General features: G+C 43.3%; 1 protein-coding gene and 1 pseudogene across 27 annotated transcripts in view; both read right to left on the minus strand.

Annotated features, from left to right (window-relative positions):
- WDR89 (WD repeat domain 89) overlaps positions 1-20103 on the minus strand; it is a 91780-nt gene that overhangs the window by 37368 nt on the left and 34309 nt on the right. For 11 of the 27 annotated variants that reach the window (XM_015453870.4, XM_073997507.1, XM_015453868.4 and 8 more), the window contains one exon: positions 4509-7743. In XM_015453870.4, the coding sequence (XP_015309356.3) occupies positions 6549-7712 (1164 nt within the window). In that variant the 5' untranslated portion in view covers positions 7713-7743 and the 3' untranslated portion in view covers positions 4509-6548. Of the gene's footprint in view, positions 1-4508; positions 7744-11071; positions 11249-20103 lie in introns of those variants that run through there. The other 16 variants (XR_012415855.1, XR_012415854.1, XR_012415853.1 and 13 more) reach the window with 3 other exon arrangements.
- Positions 1550-3190, minus strand: LOC141407290 (2-amino-3-ketobutyrate coenzyme A ligase, mitochondrial pseudogene; annotated as a pseudogene).

Below are 20103 nucleotides of genomic sequence, written 5' to 3' on the forward strand. Positions count from 1 at the left end.
TAAACTTTCACCAGGTTTAAGTACCGTATTGCTAACTTAGCCAGGTGTGGTGGTGTCCCAGCTACTCAGGAGACTGAGGCAGGAGAACTGCTTGAATCCAGGAGGTAGAGGTTGCAGTGAGCCAAGATTGCACTCCAGTCTGGGCAACAGAACAAGACCCTGTCACACACACACACACACACACACACACTCTATTGCTAAGTTGATGTTTATATTTTTCATAAATAGTTGTGAAACTTTCCCATGTTTTTCTGTATCAATTAAGAAAATCTTGGCCAGGCGCAGTGGCTCACGCCTATAATCCCAGCACTTTCGGAGGCCGAGGTGGGTGGACCACCTGAGGTCAGGAGTTTAAGACCAGCCTGGCCAACATGGCGAAACCCCATCTCTACTAAAAATACAAAAAAAATTAGCTGGGTGTGGTGGTGGGTGCCTGTAATCCCAGCTACTTGGGAGGCTGAGGCAGAAGAATTGCATGAACCTGTAAGGCAGAGGTTGCAGTGAGCCCAGATTGAGCCATTGCACTCCGGCCTCAGCAAAAAGAGTGAAACTTGGTCTCAAAAACAAAAAGATAATCTTGATTTTTTTTTCCGTTTGTCCATCACTGTCATAGATTTTCCTATTTTGAGTCATGCTGGTATTCCTCAAAGTCTACTTGGTCATGTTTTTTCTTTTTAAAGATACCATTGAATTTGGTCACCAAATATTTTTAAATGTGAATACATATTGATAAGCAAAATGGAACTATTTTCATTTTTATCTGGTTTGGGATCAACATTACATTAGCCTTATAAGTTATTAAGATAGCTGCCCTGGCTTTTCTTTCCTATTTGGCATTTTTGTTTTGTTTTGTTTTTGGTAACAGCTTTTACTGAGATAGAATTCATTTATTTAAAGTGTACAATTCAATGGTTCCTAGTATATTCATAGTTGTATAACTATCACCACAGTCACTTTTAATACCCCCTCAAAGAAATCTCAAACCCTTTAGCTGTCACCCACCAATCATCCCATCCTTCCCCCTCCTCCCAGACCAAGGTAACCTCTGACACATGTTCTTTCCCTATAGATTTCACTATTTTGGCCATTTCATATAAAGGAAATGGTTCAATATATGGTCTTTTGTGGCTTTTACTTAGCATGTTTTCAGGATTCATCCAAGTTGTGGCATGTATCAATATCAGTATTTTGGGGCTGGGTGTGGTGACTCATGCCTGTAATCCCAGCACTTTGGGAGGCCGAGGCGGGTGGATAATTTGAGGTCAGGAGTTTGAGAGCAGCTTGGCCAACCCGGTGAGACCCCATCTCTACTAAAAATACAACAATTAGCCAGGCGTAGTGGTGTGCACCTATAATCCCAGCTACTTGGAGCCTGAGGTAGGAGAATCGCTTGAACCTGGGAGGCAGATGTTTCAGTGAGCTGAGATCGTGCCACTGCACTCCAGCCTGGGCGACAGAGTGAGACTCTGTCTCAAAAAAAAAAAAAAAAAAAAAAAGATTCATTCATTTTTATGGCTGAATAATATTCCACTGAATGGATATACCACACATTGTTTGTTTTGTTGTTTTGTTTTTTTCACAGCCAATTTTCATACTGTTGTTTCACATTCTCACAGCCCTCAGCACATGCCACATCCCAGCCCAGCTCTGGGACTTTGGTTCAGGGCTCAGAGCCTCTGGTCTGGGCTGATCGAAAACCTCCTTTGATTCTGTGGCAGTAGGTGGACCTTGGCTCTGCTCGTCCCTACTCAGAGCTCAGGGCAGTGCCCCATGCAGCTGCCCCACTTCCACGAAGGCCTCCACGTGGCAGTCAATGTCTTCCTTATTGTGCACTGCTGAGATCTGTACCCAGATCCGGGCCTTGCCCTTGGAGACCACGGGGTAGCTGAACCCAATGACAAAGATGCCTCTCTTCAGCATGTCATCCGCCATGCAGGAGGTCAGCTGGGCATCACCCAGCATCACAGGGCGGATAGGGTGACTGGCTCCCGAGACAGTGAATCCAGCAGCTTCCATCTTACTACAGAACCACTGGGTCTTGGCAGCTGTAGAGTGGATGATGGTGTTGCTCTCCAGGAGCAGATTTAGGGCCTTGGAAAGGCAGCCAACAACAGCAGGTGGCAGACTGTTAGAGAAGAGGTAGGGCTGGGTGGCAGCAGGGACACCAGGGGCCCATGCCCTGTCGTGTAGCCCCCTGTTGCTCTACCCAGGGCCTTCCCCTGGGAGGAGTTGATGATGATGACCTGGCCCATCACGTCCAACAGCTCATCTGTGCCCCCTCTTGTGGGTCCCTTCAGGAAGCCAGTGGCACGGCATTCATCCACAAAGACCAGGGCGCCATGTCTAGAGGCGAGGCGGCAGATCTCCTGTGGAGGTATGCTGTCGCCATCCATGAAAAAGGCCCCATCGGTGGCCACCAGGCGCAGCCGATGCTTCTGGGCCTCCTGCAGCTTCTAGGTCGGCCACGTCCAGGTGGCGATAGCGGTTACTTGTGGGCCTTGCACAGGCAGATGCCGTGGATGATGGCGGCATAGTTCATCTCGTCCGAAAGCACTGCGTCCTTAGAGGTCAGGAGGGCCTCAGAGGCCGGCATTGGCGTCACAACAACTGGAATAGAGGATGGCATCCTCCCGCTGGTGGAAGCGGGTTATTTTTGCTTCTACATTCTTGTGGATGCTTTGGGTTCCACGGACGAAGCAGACAGAGCTAAGGCCAGCTCCAAAGAGCCTTCAGACCTGCCTGAATCACCTCGGGGTGGCTGCTCAGGCCCAGGTAGTTGTTGGCACAGAAGTTGAGGATTCCTCCGGAGACGCCGTCCACGCGGATGTGCGGCCCCTGACGGGACGTGATGACCCGCTCACTCTTCCAGGTGCCAGCTCCGCAGATCCCTTCCAGCTCCCCCTCCAGAATGCCGCGCAGCTGGGCCAGCGCTGACTGCGCGCCGCCCCGCAGGGCACTCCGGAGAGCTCCGTGCGCCAGGCGTTCCCAGCCCACATTGCTCCCACCTCGCCAGAGCGCGCCTGCCTGCCCGAAAGCCGTGCGCACTGCCCACATTGTTTATCCATTCATCTACTGATGAACACTTGGATTGTTTCCACCTTTTGGCTAGTATGAATGTTACTATGAACACTCATGTCCAAGTTATTGTGTGGACATATGTTTTCAATTCTTCTGGGCATATACCCAGGAATGGAATTGCCAGGTCAAATGGCAATCGTACAATTGCTTGAGGAACTTCTAGACTATTTTCAGCTCCACCATTGTACACCAGCAGTGTATAAACGTTCTAACTTCTCCACATCTTTAGAAGACACAATTTTTATTACTATTATAGCCACCTAATGGGTGTAAAGTGTTTCGGTTTGCATTTCTCTGCTAATGATATTGAGTATCTTTGCATTTCTCTGCCAATGATATTGAGTATCTTTGCATGCGCATACTGGCCATTTGTATACCTTCTTTGGAGAAATGTCTATTCAGATCCTTTGATCAATTTTAAAATTGGGTTGTCTTTTCAATATTGAGTTTTAAGATTTCTCCATAGTTCCTTATCTATGATTTGCCAACATTTTCTCTCATTCTATGGGTATTCTATGGGTTAATATTCTATGGGTTAGTAGTCTATGGGTTGGTGCAATTACTTTTGTACCAACCTATCTTTCTGAGGGTCTCTTTTAATTGGTGAGTTAAATCCACTTATACTATTTACACTGTTCTCCACATGGTCAAATGCACTGGGTAACCTGTAAGTTGATTTTTCTCCCTGGACAGCTCCCTCCTGACATCCTCTGTCCTGCTCCAATCTGGACTGAATACTCTAGCGCTGCAAAGCTGTTATCTTGCCACAACGCTGGGTTAGTTCCCTGATTTTTGCTATCTCTGCTCTTCCTTGATTTACTTCCTTAATTTCTGTGGAGTATATCCTTCAGCAGCCTTTGAAAAAAATGGCATGGAGAGTAAAGTTTGAGATTTTGTGCCTGCAATGTTTTTAACTTCATGCGTGAAGACAGCCTGATTGGTCATAGAATTACTGTTTCCTGGGTTTAGTCAATGAGAGTTTGGTTACAAATGGATACTTTGTTAGCTATATCAATTTGGTTTCTGAGGTTCAGAAAACTAGGAAATATTTATTTGACAAGGGATATCTCAAAAAATTTATCATCTATTTACTGCATGAGTTTGGAGAGCTGGAAATTCAATAGGTAGGAATCTGTCCTCAGAACTCTGAAGGCATTGATCCACCATCTTTTGTCATCCAGATTTGCTAATGAGAAGTCTAACACAAATGTAAATCCGTTCCTAAGTGATTTTTTTTCTGGACATTTGCAGGATCTTCTATTTACTCTGGGGGTTCTGAAACTTCACAGTGCTATGCCTTGATGTGGATCTTTTTCATTCATTACACTTGACACTCTGCTATGCCTTTTAATCTAAAGACTGAAGTTCTGGAATAGCCACTGTATTAGTCCATTTTCACACTCTATAAAGAACTGCCCAAGACTGGGTAATTTATAAAGGAAAGAGGTTTAATTGACTAAGAGTTCAGCATGGCCGGGGAGGCCTCAGGAAACTTACAATCATGGAAGAAGGCAAAGGGGAAGCAAAGCACCATCTTCACAAGGCTTCAGGACAAACAGTGAGGAGTTAAGGGGGCAGAGCCCTTTATAAAACCATCAGATCCTGTGAGAACTCACCCACTATCACAAGAACAGCATAGGGGAAACCAACCCCAGGATCCAATCACCTCCCACCAGGTCTCTCCCTAGACACATGGGGATTATGGGGATTACAATTCGAAATGAGATTTGGGTGAGGATGGCCGGGGGCGGTGGCTCATGCCTGTAATCTCAGCACTTTGGGAGACTAAGGCGGGCGGATCACAAGGTCAAGAGATCGAGGCTAGCCTGGCCAACATGGTGAAAACCCGTCTCTACTCAAAATACAAAAATTAGCTGGGTGTGGTGGCACACGCCTGTAGTCCCAGCTACTCGGGACGCTGAGGCAGGAGAATCACCTGAATGCGGGAGGCAGAGGTTGCAGTGAGCCGAGATTGTGCCACTGCAGTCCAGCCTGGCGACAGAGAGACTCCATCTCAAAACAAAAACAAAAACAAATTTAGGTGAGGACACAGACAAACCATACCAGTCATTTATGTTATTTCTAATAACCCACTGCCTCCATTTCTATTTTAACTTTTTTCACTTTCTAAAACTGTTAGTCTGGTTTTAGACCCCTATATTTATCTTCTGTGGCTTTCATCTTTTCTCTTTGTCTCTTTCAGTTCCCCTTTCAGGAATATTTTCTCACCCGCATCTTCCAACACTATTAATTACTTTTGAATTTTAAATATTTTTAATTTTAAAAAGTCCTACTGTTTTGATACTGCTTCACTTCGAATTGTTTTATGAATGCGATTTCTCCAGATATCTTTCAAACTAATTCTTTCATTCACTACGTAGCACTGTCTTGTATTTTAAAGATTCTGAAAAACACAATTTTTTAACGCTTAGGTAGTGCTACATCAAAACATCAATGTACTGAAGATTTTAAGCAGCATGCGGCATCATCAGATGTTTTTGTTTCTTCCCCCTCATTTCCCCACCCCTACCAGATCTGTTTTTGATGTTTAGCCTAGAAGTAGCAAGAAGGATGAACTAAAGCAGATTAGGGATCAAGCTGGTAATCCAGGTGAGAAATAATGAGTCTTCTCTAAGGTAATAGTGGTGAGGTAAAGGCAAAAGGATAGCTGACAAACATTAGGAGGTGAAATGGCAGGACTTGGTGAAAAACTGGTTAGGAAAAGAGGGAAGAGAAAAGTCCAGGTTATCCTCAAATTTATGGTTTGGACAACAGGAAGAATAGGAATTTCTCCAAGTTGAGTCCTATTATAAACATTTTCAGTTTTGTATTTCACTTTGAGTCTCAATCTACCAAGATAACTTCCTTTCAATCAGCAAAACACCTGTTTACTACTAACAATATTAAAGATGCAAATATTTACTAAACATATTTTTCTCATTTTACATACATGGCTATCATTTTATTTCTAAAAAAGTTTAATTCTATTTACTCATTAAAATACTTACATTTAAATACTCCAACATAATACATTAGGTGTATTAAATATAGAGATGCTCCTCAAATGAAGAATATAGTCTGATCTGGTTTTATACACAATAACGACAATTTAAAATGTAAAAAACTGGGCTTAAAAAATGCAGCCAACCACCTGTTTTACTAAGTTTTACCAGGTATCTCCTTCTAAAAATTCCTTATCAGAGCTATTTCTTTAAACCCAACATTTACTACATTAACAGATGGGTTCTTTAAATGAGAAATTTTACTTTCAACTCACTGATTTTATACTTAGAGGCTTTAAAATTTTTTAGAATATGTGAAGACCGGAATTAAACCATTCTCCCCGTATTTTTCCTGGACTGTTTGCTGACTGCTTGTTTTTACATAAAGCTTTAAACATGTCTACCATGGGTAGTAAACAAAAAGGACTACTTGAAACTATAAAACCTACCAAAGTGCCAAATGCATTATCACTGCTTTTTCCTTCTTTTATAAGAATCATTACTATGAACTCGTACTCGTTGGTGCACAGAAGATGCTATTTTCATGCTCTCTTTCTTAGTAAAGGTCCTCTCTATAGCTCCAGGTTTCCAAAGTAACAACTGTGCATCTTCTCCTCCAGTCAACAAAGAATCATCTTGCACATTCCAACAGAAAGAACGGACTGTAGCAGCATGCCCTCCCTGAAGGCTAGTCACATGAGTCAGTCCTGACGTGCTGCAGTTCATCAAGTGAATCCTTCCTGTGTTTGTTCCTCCAATAACATGCAATGTGTCTGTCTTTTCATGGTACAGGCCACCAATCAAATAGTCCAAAGAATCTTCTTTCATGTTAACTGCCTCTCTGACATCCTGGATGTTCAAACGTGTAACTGGTTCATCAGTATCCAGATGATTAAGATCCCACCAATAAAATCCTTCATCATGTGTCATGCAGTAAATCTGTTTATAACCTTTCCCAGACCAACCAATACAGCTTACTGATGAAATTGAGTTACAGGTTGTAACCAGTGCATCCTCCTCATTATCAACATTAATATCAAATACATTTACCAGGCCATCAGATGAACCTGAGACTACCATGTTGGGATCGCTGGGATGGAAACGTACTTGAGTGACATCATCACTATGTGTCTCTGAATATGCACCAAGTGGGTCTTTAGTTGTAGATAAATCCTGAGAATTCATCCTTGCATCCCAAAACACCAACAATGCATCATCATCAACTTTTTCTGTACCAGCACAAATAATATGATCATTACAATTAATATCAAAACTGATAAAAATATTGGAAGGGTAACCCTTGAAGAGCTGAACAGGTTTTTCTCTGGCTACTCGAGCATCCCAACATTTCACAGTGCCATCAGTACATGCTGAATATACACTATCACAGGAATTTGCAAATCTGACTCCATTAAGAAGTCCAGGATATCCACTAAATTCTCGTAGTACATTTAACCTTTCTTTATCATATATTCTGATTGATCCATTAGAACATAAAACAGCAGCCACAGTTTCTGTTCCTGCTTGGACAGTCTTTGATGTGTCTATACCAAGAAGGTAAGTGGGCTCTTTGGTTCCTGAGGAAGATTTAACAATGTGCAGATTAGCAAACTGTTCCTCAATCTTTTCCATATCAACAGCAGCATCCAAGGGTAGTAAAACTCTGTAAAATAAATAAATAAATAAATAAAAATAAAAATTAATGCTTAACAATGGAGATACATAAAAAATTTTAACCTGAAGTTTCTCTAAAATTGCAAATAAATCAAGAACATTTTCCTCTGAGGGCTGGCATGAATCAATCAATCAATAGAAATGTATTCTAATACTATAATCGTTTCTTTACTATGATGTAACTAAAACTCAGTTGCCTTCTAATTCAATCACTCTTTTATACTGAATTTACTGCCAGGAGTGGTGGCTCACACCTGTAATTTCAGCAATTTGGGAGGCGAAGGCAGGAGGACTGCTTGAGGCCAGGCATTAGACACCAGCCTGAACAACAAGGTAAGACCCCCGTCTCTTCAAAAAATAAATTAGCAGGGCATGGTGGCCTATGCCTGTAGTCCTAGCTACTCAGGAGGCTGAGGTAGGAGGATTGCTTGAGACCAGGAAGTTGAGACTACAGTGATCCATGATCATGTCACTGTCCTCTAGCCTGGGGAATGAAGTGAGACCCTGTCTCAAAAAAGAAAAAAAAAAAAAAAATGCTGAATTTACTATATATATTTTATGCTAGTAAGAGAATAAAAAGCATGTGCAAACACCACCCAGCAGTTCTTTTTAGCTCAAACCCAATTAGTGGTTCTACTCAAGTCATCCTCGGCATTGGCAAGGATCTCCACTTTGGAATAATCTTCTCCTGGCCCCAGCTGCCTTACACAACTTTAGAATTTAAACATAGATATTTGGGGGGGGCGGGGAAAGGTTTCCCAAAAAAATTCATGCCTTAATCCCTGGAACCTGTGAATATGGTTACAAAGGAAAACTGAAGTTGCACATGGAATTAAGGTTGCTAATCAGCCTAATTTAAGGCTAACCTTAAAATAGGGAGATTATCCTAGATTATCTATTATCCCCCTGGCCCAATATGGTAACAAGTGTCTTTAAAAGTGGAAGAGGGAGGCAGAAGAGTCAGAGGAAGAGGTTCCCATAGAAGGCAAAGACACAGAGAGATACAATGTTGCTGGTTTTGAAGACAGAGGCTGAGGGTGGCCTCTAGAAACTAAAAAGCAAGAAAAGATTTTCCTCTAAGCCTCCAAATGGAAATGCAGTCCTGTTGACATCTTAATTTTAATTAAGCCCAGTGACATCCATTTTGGACTTCAGACCTCCAGAACTGTAAGATAATAAACTTATGTTATTTAAACAACTAAGTTTGCAGTAATTTGTTATAGCAGCAATAGGAAACAAATACAACAGAGGTTCCCAGTATAGAATCCCGGAGAAGTGCTTCTAAGGCAGTAGCAGCTTGCCATGGTAGAATTGGGATTTGATCCTAGGTATTCTGGCTTCAGGCTTCACACACGGTGCTCTACACCACCATACTAGACTGCCTCTCCAGGGTGGGCTGTATGTAGGACAAGTTCAAGGTCAGAAAAACATGCATGCCTAGTAACACTATCATAAATCCTTCTATTGTGCTTTCTCATCAATGAATATTCTTTCTAGCCTGTGTAACAAATTCATTTTCATTCTTAAGACGAAATGTTTTTTCTGTTGCTTTGGTGATATCTTCTTAAGCATCTGTCTTTTCATCTTTAAAAGGAGAAATGAGTACTAACTCAAGAACTGTTAGGAAGTTTAATGCATGCCATGTGTTCTGCACAACGTCTGGCATATCATAGTACATACACAATAGATGTAATAGGCCAGGCGTGGTGGCTCATGCCTGTAATCCCAACACTTCTGGAGGCCGAGGCAGGGATCACTTGAGGTCAGGAGTTCGAGACCAGTCTGTCCAACATGGTAAAATTCTGTCTCTACTAAAAATACAAAAATTAGCTGGGCGTTGTGGCACACACCTGTAATCCAGCTACTCGGGAGGCTGAGGCAGGAGAACTGCTTTAGGCAGAGGTTGCAGTGGGCCAAGGTCATACCACTGCACTCCAGCCTGAGCAACAGAGCGAGAATCTGACTAAAAAAAAGAAAAAAAAAGAAAAAAAAAGATAGCTGGACACGGTAGCTCACACCTATAATCCCAGCACTTTGGGAGGCCGACATGGGCAGATCACCTGAGGTCGGGAGTTCGAGACCAGCCTGACTAGCCAGGTGTTGTGGCACATGCTGTAATTCCAGCTACTTGGGAGGCTGAGGCAGGAGAATCACTTGAACCCAGGAGGCAGAGGTTGCAGTGATCCAAGATCGCACCATTGCACTCTAGCCTGGGCAACAAGAGTGAAACTCCATCTCAAAAAAAAAAAAAAAAAAAAAAGATGTACTTTAGTAAGTTGGATTTGGGTTTATTATTATTATTATTTTTATTTTTATATTTTTAGTGGAGATGGGTTTCATCGTATTAGCCAGGATGGTCTCGATCTCCGGACTTCGTGATCCGCCCACCTTGGCCTCCCAAAGTGAGCCACCATGCCTGGCCTGGATTTGGGTTTAAAATAGAAATAGAAATAAAATAGAAATAAGCATTCCCCCTAACTTTTAATTTTCAACATTTATTTTTACTTATTTTTTTCCTTTGGAGATGGCATCACAGCTCATTAATTTTCAACATTTATAAGTGCACACACACAAAAAGCTCCAATGCACAGACACAGTTCACCCTCTAGGTTCACTGTTAACTTCTTGCCACATTTGCTTTCTCTCTATATACATACACGCACACACACACACACACACACACACACACCCCACTGCTTTTTAAAAATGAACCCTTTGATGAGAGTTAGCTGCAGACAAAATATCACTCCATTCCTAAATACTTCACCATAACAGCATCTCTCCAACCTTCTGTTTTTCATGTCATGGAATTTTTTGAATATCCTATTCTCCAACAACTTTCATCCAAAGAGTTCAGGATCTATTGATTGTTCTTGCCTGAATCAATGATTATGCTAGAATCTGCAAAACAGTCATTTTCTAATTCTATCATTCTTTCTACCTCAGCAGGCATTCTTCTAAAAACAAGAGCTTTTTTCCTTTCTCTATTTCTCTGACTAGAAAATCATGATTCTTAAAAATTGTGTATCACAATCTATTGCTTTGTTGCTTTTTGATGCTCAAAGTGTCTGGACTTGGCCATTAAGACCCTTCAAGCCAGCTTCTGTAGCCTTTTGACAGGACCCCATCAGTCTGTAAACCCTACATGAGAAACTCCATGGAAGCATTAGGTAGCTCTAAAAATGGTGTGCTTCCCTCAACTTAAGTATTCAGACATGAAATGACCATTTTCCAGTAATGCTGGGGTAGTCACCTCCACAGCTGCTGAGGTAACTAGAACAGTTCTGTGGTTTTCCTGCCAGATGAAATGGCCTTACCTTGACCACGTCAGGTTTGCTCCTGCCTCAGGACTGCAGCAACAGCTGTTTGCCTGGAGTATTCTTTTTTTTTTTTTTTTTTTTTTTGAGGTGGAGTCTCGCTCTGTCACCCAGGCTGGAGTGCAGTGGTACGATCTCCGCTCACTGCAAGCCCCGCCTCCTGGGTTCACACCATTCTTCTGCCTCAGCCTCCTGAGTAGCTATGACTACTGGTGCCCGCCACCACACCCAACTATTTTTTTTTTTGTATTTTTAGTAGAGACGGAGTTGCCCTGTGTTAGCTAGGATGGTCTCGATCTCCTGACCTTTTGATCTGCCTGCCTCGGCTTCCAAAGTGCTAGGATTACAGGCGTGAGCCACCGCGCCCGGCCTGCCTAGAGTATTCTTTCCCTGCATGTCTGCATGAGTGACTCCTTCCTGTTATCCAGGTCTCAGCATATGTCACCTGCCCAGAGAGAGTCTCTCCCCCACCAATCAACGTGAAGAAGTCCCTGGTCATTTCCCATCACATCCTTATCCTGTTTCATTAAAAATTAAAAATGCTGGCCAGGTGCAGTGGCTCATTCCTGTAATCCCAGCACGTTGGGAAGGCAGGGCAGGCAGATTGCTTGAGCCCAGGAGTTCGAGACCAGCCTGGGCAACAAGGCTAAACCCCATCTCTACAAAAAATCCAAAAATGAGTTGGGTGTGGTAGTGTGCGCCTGTAGTCCCAGCTACTCAGGAGGATTGCTCGAGCTCGGGAGGTGGCGGTTGCAATGAGCCAAGATCATGCCACTGCACTCCAGCCAGGACAACAGGGTAAGACTCTGTCTCAAAAAAAAAAAAAAAGACAAAATTTAAAATGTTTAATTATGAAGTATTTCAAATGTACAAAGGTGTAGAAAAAAGTATAACAGACACCCAAATATGTACCACCAATACTTAACAAATATTAATACAACAAATATTAATACTTTTTACTCTATCTGCCTCAGTGTAACAAAATGGAACATTACAGACACAAGTAAAACACTTCACTCCAATAATTAAGAATTTAGAATAATGGCACATTTACGTGTATCTTTCTTGCAATTTGCTCTTTTCACTCAATATAATTTTTAAAAAGTCCTGTTTTAGTGGTGAACGTATTACCTGACTCTTTCTTGCTTATTGGTTAATAAGTGGTTGCTGAATACATTAATGCGTAATTGATTCAACTTTCACACATTAAAATCACCACGTAAGGACGCTGTGGTCAACGACAGACCACATTTATGACAGTTAAGATTATAATGGAGGCCAGGTGTGGTAACCCATGTGTGTAATCCCAGCAATTTGGGAGGCCAAGGCGGGCAGATCACTTTAGCCTAGGAGTTTGAAACCAGCCTGAGCAACACAACGAAACCCCGTCTCTACACAAAAAATACAAAAATTAGCTAGGCATGGTGGTGCATGCCTGTAGTCCCACCTACTCGGGAGGCTGAGGCAGGGGAATGCTTGAGCCCGGGAGGTTGAGGCTGCAGGGAGCTGCTGTGATTGCACCACTGCACTCCAGCCTTGGCGACAGAGCAAGACTCTCTCTCACTCTCTCTATATATATGAGCTGAGAAAGTTCCATCATCTAATTGTGGTCCCTGCAAATTCATGGCACAATGCATTACTCATGTGTCTGTGGTGATGCGGGTATAAAGAAACCTACTGCATTGCCAGTCATATAAAAGTATTGCACATACAATTATGTACAGTACATAACACTTCATAAAGACAATAAAGGACTATGTTAAGGGTTTATGTTACTGGTTTAAAAGTCCAATACTATACTTTCTTTTTTTGAGACGGAGTTTTGCTCTGTCAACCAGGTTGGAGTGCAGTGGCACTATCTTAGCTCACTGCGACCTCTGCCAAAATGCCCAGCTAATTTTTGCATTTTTAGTAGAGACAGGGTTTCACCATGTTGGCCAGGCTGATATCGAACTCCTGATCTCAGGTGATCCACCCACCTCAGTCTCCAAAAGTGCTGGGATTACAGGCGTGAGCCACCATGCCCGGCAAGCCTATACCTTCAATCGTTATTTTAGAGTGTACTTTCTCTACTTATTAAAATGAAGTTAACTGTAAAACAGCCTCAGGCAAGTCTTTCAAAGGGTATTCCAGAAGGCACTATTCTCATAGAAGATGACAACTCCATTTGTTATTGCTCCTAAAAACCTTCCAGTGGGACAAGACATGGAGCAGAAGACCACAAAATTGATGATCCTGACCCTGTGTAGGCCTAGGCTAATGTACATGTTTGTCTTTTTTTTTTTTTTTTTTTGAGGCAGGGTCTTATTCCATCACCCAGTGCAGTAGTGCCATCATGGCTCCCTGCAGCCTCAACCTCCCAGGCTCAGGCCACCACATCCAGCTAATTTTTTTGTATTTTTGGTAGAGACAGGGTCTCACTATTTTGACCAAGCTGGTCTCAAACTTCTGGGCTCAAGCAGTCTTCCTGCCTCAGCCTCCCAAAGTGGTGAGACTAGAGGCATGAGCCACTGCCCCCAGCCTGTGTCTTAATTTTTAATAAAAGAGTTTTAAAAGTAAAATTAAAAAATAAAATAAAAATTAAAGTAGAAACAGGCTTATGGAATAAGGATATATGAAGAAAATATTTTTGTACAGCTGTACCATGTGTTTGTGTTTTAAGCTAAGCATTATTACAAAAGAGGATAAAGTTAGTATCACGATGAGTGCTCTCTACAGGTATACCATTTGTTATCATTTATACCATAATTTTATTATACCTTTTTATGTTTAGATATACAAGTACTTATCATTGTGTTATAACTGTTTACAGTATTCAGTAGAGTAAAACGCTGCACAGTGTAGTACAGGTCATACTGTATAGCCCAAGTATGTAGTAGGCTACACTATCTAGGTTGGGTAAGTACAGTACACTGCATGATGTTCACAGGATGAAACTGCCTAATGACCCATTTCTCACTGTTAGGCAATGCATGACTGTAATCACAATTGGATTTCAACAAATGCTAGGCTATGTGCTCGAAACTTCTATCCAGTTTTTAAATCCTAATCATTTAACCCTATGAGGCAGATACTATTATCACTATTTTACAAAAGAAATTGAAGCTCGGAGAGACTAATCTGCCCATGCTTTCATAGCTACTAAGTGAACATATTGGAGGAATCTGGTTTGAAACTCAAGTTATAACTTCAAAACCTGTGAATCTGTGTTCATTCCAATGTTAAGCTATTGATCTTCTATGTAAGTATTAAAGTAATGCTGTCAACTTTAATCCAGGGATATGCCCAACAGGCTTTAGAGGAGGAATTACATGTAAATTATATGTATCAGAAGAGAAAGGAAGCAGTATATGATTGTAAAAACATGTAACAACCCAGAAAAGGGTTACAATAAACAATCATCCTTTACTTTTAATTTTTCATGTGATATACTTTTCTAAAATCTTTTTTTTTTTTTTTTTTGAGACGGAGTCTCACTCAGTCACCCAGGCTGGAGTGCAGTGGCACCATCTCGGCTCACTGCAAGCTCCGCCTCCCAGGTTCACGCCATTCTTCTGCCTCAGCCTCCCAAGTAGCTGGGACTACAGGCATCCGCCACCATGCCTGGTTAATTTTTTATATTTTTAGTAGAGACGGAGTTTCACCGTATTAGCCAGGATGGTCTTGATCTCCTGACCTCATGATTTGCCCACCTCGGCCTCACAAAGTGCTGGGATTACAGACATGATAAAACTTTTTCTTATGGAATTTGCATGAAGTAGAGAACAGTAAAAGAAATCCCCACATGCCCATTATCCAGCACAATTATATTTCCCAAAAGTTATCAGGGATGGAGAAGTCAGTTATACATATTTTACTGAAGGGCAATTAAGAAACCCCAGGCTGGGCCGGGCGCGGTGGCTCAAGCCTGTAATCCCAGCACTTTGGGAGGCCGAGGCGGGTGGATCACGAGGTCAGGAGATCGAGACCATCCTGGCTAACATGGTGAAACCCTGTCTCTACTAAAAATACAAAAAACTAGCCGGGCGCGGTGGCGGGCGCCTGTAGTCCCAGCTACTCGGAGGCTGAGGCGGGAGAATGGCGTGAACCCGGGAGGCGGAGCTTGCAGTGAGCCGAGATCGCGCCACTGCACTCCAGCCTGGGTGACAGAGTGAGACTCCGTCTCAAAAAAAAAAAAAAAAAAAAAGAAACCCCAGGCTGGGCATGGTGGCTCACATCTGTAATCCCAGCACTCTGGGAGGCCAAGGCAGGCAGATCACCTGAGGTTGGGAGTTTGAGACCAGCCTGACCAACATGGAGAAACCCGTCTCTACTAAAAATACAAAATTAGCCGAGCATGGTGGCACACACCTGTAATCCCAGCTACTTGGGAAGCTGAGGCAGGAGAATCGCTTGAACCCAGGAGGCGGAGGTTAGAGTGAGCCAAGATCATGCCATTTGCACTCCAGCCTGGGCAACAAGAGTCAGATTATGTCTCAAAAAAAACAAAACAAAACGAACCCCAATGGACAAAATGATGAAACTCTTCAAATTCTTCCTTCCCGACCCCCACACTCCCGCATGTGGCATCAATATAATTTCCGGACTGATCCCAGCTCCAGGAACAGATCCTGATTAGCTCAAACCAATCACAGTAACCCTACCCCCCTTACCAGTTCAGAAACCTTACATTTTGGGCAATCTGGGCATGCAGTCCCTTCCCAACTAAAAGTACCCAGACATGAAACACTAACTTTAAAGTGGACGGACCCAAGCCAACTAATGAACAGCGCTTTTACACCATATCTACGAGCTTCAACATTTTCTGATTATTTAAGTCAGTTTGCAGCAGAAATTTTTTAAGTACAGCCAGAACCACCTTAACTAACTAGAGATAATCAAATAAAGTCTTGGGTATATCACCAAGTAGACCTAAGGTAAGAGGCCCCTATAAAGAAAGATTTAAGAAACATTTTTTTTTTTTTTTTTTTTTTTGAGGCGGAGTCTTCACTCTGTCGCCCAGGCTGGAGTGCAGTGGCACCATCTCGGCTCACTGCAAGCTCCGCCTCCCGAGTAGCTGGGACTACAGGCGCCCGCCACCGCGCCCGGCTAATTTTTTTTTTTTTTTTGTATTTTAGTAGAGACGGGGTTTCACCGTGTTAGCCAGGATGGTCTCGATCTCCTGACCTCGTGATCCGCCCATCTCGGCCTCCCAAAGTGCAGGGATTACAGGCGTGAGCCACCGCGCCCGGCCTTAAGAAACATTTTTTAAAAAGTCAAATTTCTAGGGCCGGGAGTGGTGGCTTACGCCTGTAATCCCAGCACTTTGGGAGGCAAAGGTGGGTAGATCACCTGAGGTCAGGAGTTTGAGACCATCCTGGCCAACATGGTGAAACCCTGTCTCTACTAAAAGCATAAAAAATTTAACTGGGCATAGTGGTGGGTGCCTGTAATCCCAGATACTTGGGAAGCTGAGGCAAGAGAACTGCTTGAACCCTGGAGATGGAGGTTGCAGTGAGCTGACATGGTGCCACTGTACTCAAGCCTGGGCAACAGAGTGAGACTCCATCAAAAAAAAAAAAAGTCAAATTTATCCACCTGGAGCATGTGCTGGCAAGAAAAAAAAAAGAAAAAAAAAATATATATATATAAAAAATCCCAGCACTTTGGGAGGCTGAGGCAGGCGGATCACAAGGTCAGGAGTTCGAGACCAGCCTGGTCAACATGGTGAAATCCCGCCTCTATGAAAAATACAAAAATTAGCCAGGCATGGTGGCGCATGCCTGTAATCCCAGCTACTTGGGAGGCTGAGGCAGAAGAATCGCTTTAACTCCCAAGGCGAAGGTTGCAATGAGCCGAGATTGTGCCACTGCACTCCAGCCTGGGGGATAAGAGTGAGATTTCATCTCAAAAAAAAAAAAAGGTCAAATTTCATTCACATTATTTAATTAATTAATTTGGAGATAGGATCTCATCCTGTTGGCCTCGCTGGACTGGAGTGGTACAATCACAGCTCACTGCAGCCTCAGCCTTCCGGGCTCAAGTGATCCTCCTGCCTTAGCCTCCCAAGTAGCTGGGACTACAGGCACACACCACCATACCTGGCCAATTTTTAAACTTTTTCTCCAGAGACTAGGTCTCATTATGGTGCCCAGGCTGCTCTCGAACTCCTGGGCTCAAGTGATCCACCTTGGCCTCTGAAAGTGCTGGGATTACAGGTGTGAGCCACTGCATCCTGGTCTTCATTCACATTAAAAAGGGTGACTTTGGGCTGGGCATGGTGACTCATGCCTGTAATTCCAGCACTGTGAGAGGCCAAGGTGGGCGGATCACTTGAGGTCAGGAGTTTGAGACCTGTCTGGCAAACATGGTGAAACTCCATCACTATTAAAAACAGAAAAATTATGCAGGCATGGTGACACACTCCTGTACTACTTGGGAGGTTGAGGCACAAGGACTGCTTGAACCCGGGATGTGGAGGTTGCAGTGAGCTGAGATCACGCCACTGCACTCCAGCCTGGGCGACAGAGTGAAACTCTGTCTCAAAAAGAAAAAAGGGAGGGGTACTTTGATCTTTTGTTCTCCCTCGCTCCCTTACTGTTTTTGTTCAAAAATAAAAAGGAAAAATGAGGTACACAGAGGAACTCTCAGAAGACTCTCTCTAAAAATCTATGCTCAGTAATAATGGTAGGATCCCTGATTCCAAACACATCAACAAAATGCGAAATGATCTAATTTATCTTACTTTATTTTTTGAGGTGGAGTTTCACTCTGTCACCCAGGCTTGAGTGCAGTGGTGTGACCTTGGCTCACTGCAGCCTCTGCCTCCTGGGTTCAAGTGATTCTCTTGCCTCAGCCTCCCAAGTAGCTGGGATTACAAGCACCCACCACCACACCCAGCTAACATTTGTATTTTGACTAGAGACAGGATTTCACCACACTGGCCAAGCTGGTCTCAAACTCCCGACCTTACGTGATCTGCCCGCCTCGGCCTCCCAAAGTACTGGGATTACCAGGCCGGGCGCAGTGGCTCATGTCTGTAATCCCAACACTTTGGGAGGCTGAGGCGGGCAGATCACAAGGTCAGGAGTTTGAGACCAGCCTGGCCAACATGGTGAAACCCCATCTCTACTAAGATTTTATACAAAAACAAGCCAGGCGTGGTGGTGCACGCCTGTAATCCCAGCTACTCGGGAGGCTGAGGCAGAAGAATCACTTGAACCTGGGAGGCAGAGGTTGCAGTAATTGGAGATTATGCCACTGCACTCCAGCCTGAGCAAAAGAGTAAGATTCTGCCTCAAAACAACAACAACAAAAACAATTTAATGTAGAATTCCATCTGGCTGGGCATGGTGACTTACGCCTGTAATCCCAGCACTTTGGGAGACTAAGGCAGGAGGATCACTTGCAGCCAGGAGTTCAAGACAAGCCTGGGCAACAGAGTAAGTCTTTTTTCTCAAAAAATAAATAAATAAATAAATAAAAATAAAAAATAAAAAATCTGTCTAGCAAGTTTCTGTTTTAGTAACGTATTTATATTTTTGAATATATAACATAGTCACATGGTTCAAAATTAAAAAGGTCCCCAAACTATCTTAGAACATCTCTGTCCTCAAGTCCCTTTCCTGTCCCAGGAGGCAATGTTACTAGTTTCATATAAATATTAGTAATTTCAGAGGCTGTCAATTTGGAGTACAATGTAAATACTGCAGTGAGGTATCTCAACAAAAACCAGCCAGTGTGGCACATACACACACGTGCACGTGCACACACACACACATGCACACACACGCACACACACACACACAAATAGGTTTAAGAAGCAAAACCCCTAGTGCTGGCAATTTGGATGAAGACCATGCCTGCCGCCTTTAAGAAGTTGGGAGACAGAAAAGTAAACAATTACAAAATAGGACGACAGGTGGCCAGGCGTGGTGGCTTGGTGGCTCACGCCTATAATCTGCTCACTTTGGGAGGCTGAGGCGCGTGGATCATGAGGTTGGGAGATCCAGGCCATCCTGGCCAACATAGTGAAACCCCATCTCTACTAAAATACAAAAAATTAGCCGGGCGTGGTGGTGCACCTGTAGTCCCAGTTACTCGGGAGGCTGAGGCAGGGGAATCGCTTGAAGCCAGGAGGCGGAGGTTGCAGTGAGCTGAGATCGCACCACTGCACTCCAGCCTGGCACAGAGCAAAACTCCCATCTCAAAAAAAATAATTAAAAAAAAAAAAAAAGAGAGACTGGTGCTAGGACAGGGGTGATAGAAACACAAAGCAGACGTATGCAGAAGGCACAATTTTTGGCATAAAGAAAATAAACAACGAATATTAATTTCCTTTCTATTTTCATTTCATTTCATTTAGTCATTTAAATTCATTTCATATTTTATTTTATTTTATTTCTCGAGATGAAGTCTCACTCTGTCACCCAGGCTGGAGTGCAGTGGCGCGATCTCGGCTCACTGCAAGCTCTGCCTTCCGGGTTCACACCATTCTCCTGCCTCAGCCTGTGGAGTAACTGGGACTACAGGCGCCCGCCACCATGCCTGGCTAATTTTTTGTATTTTTAGTAGAGACGGGGTTTCACCGAGTTAGCCAGGATGGTCTCGATCTCCTGACCTGATCTGCCCACCGCGGCCTCCCAAAGTGCTGGGATTACAGGCGTGAGCCACCGCGCCCGGCCTTCATTTCACATTTTAAAAGCTACGATTCTTACAGCTTTTTGGAAACTTAACACAGTTTACTTTTATATTAACTATTTAAAAAAACAACATGCAATGTTCATGAACACAAAATTAAATAAACAACCCTCAAATCTGAATAACTATAGCCGTACCAAATTGAGCTGGTGCTTTCTTAGATTTTATTTTTCATTTTGTAATTAAAAATACATTTCTAAAGAGCATATGGCCGGGCGTGGTAGCTCCTGCCTGTAATTCCAGCACTTCGGGAGGCCGACTAACCAGAGCCTCAGGAGTTGGAGACCAGCCTGGCCAACATGGTAAAATCCTCTCTCTACTAAAAATATAAAAATTAGCCGAGGGTGGTGGCA

The sequence above is a fragment of the Macaca fascicularis genome, chromosome 7 (genome assembly GCF_037993035.2).
Source record: "Macaca fascicularis isolate 582-1 chromosome 7, T2T-MFA8v1.1".
Classification (NCBI taxonomy): Eukaryota; Metazoa; Chordata; class Mammalia; order Primates; family Cercopithecidae; genus Macaca; species Macaca fascicularis.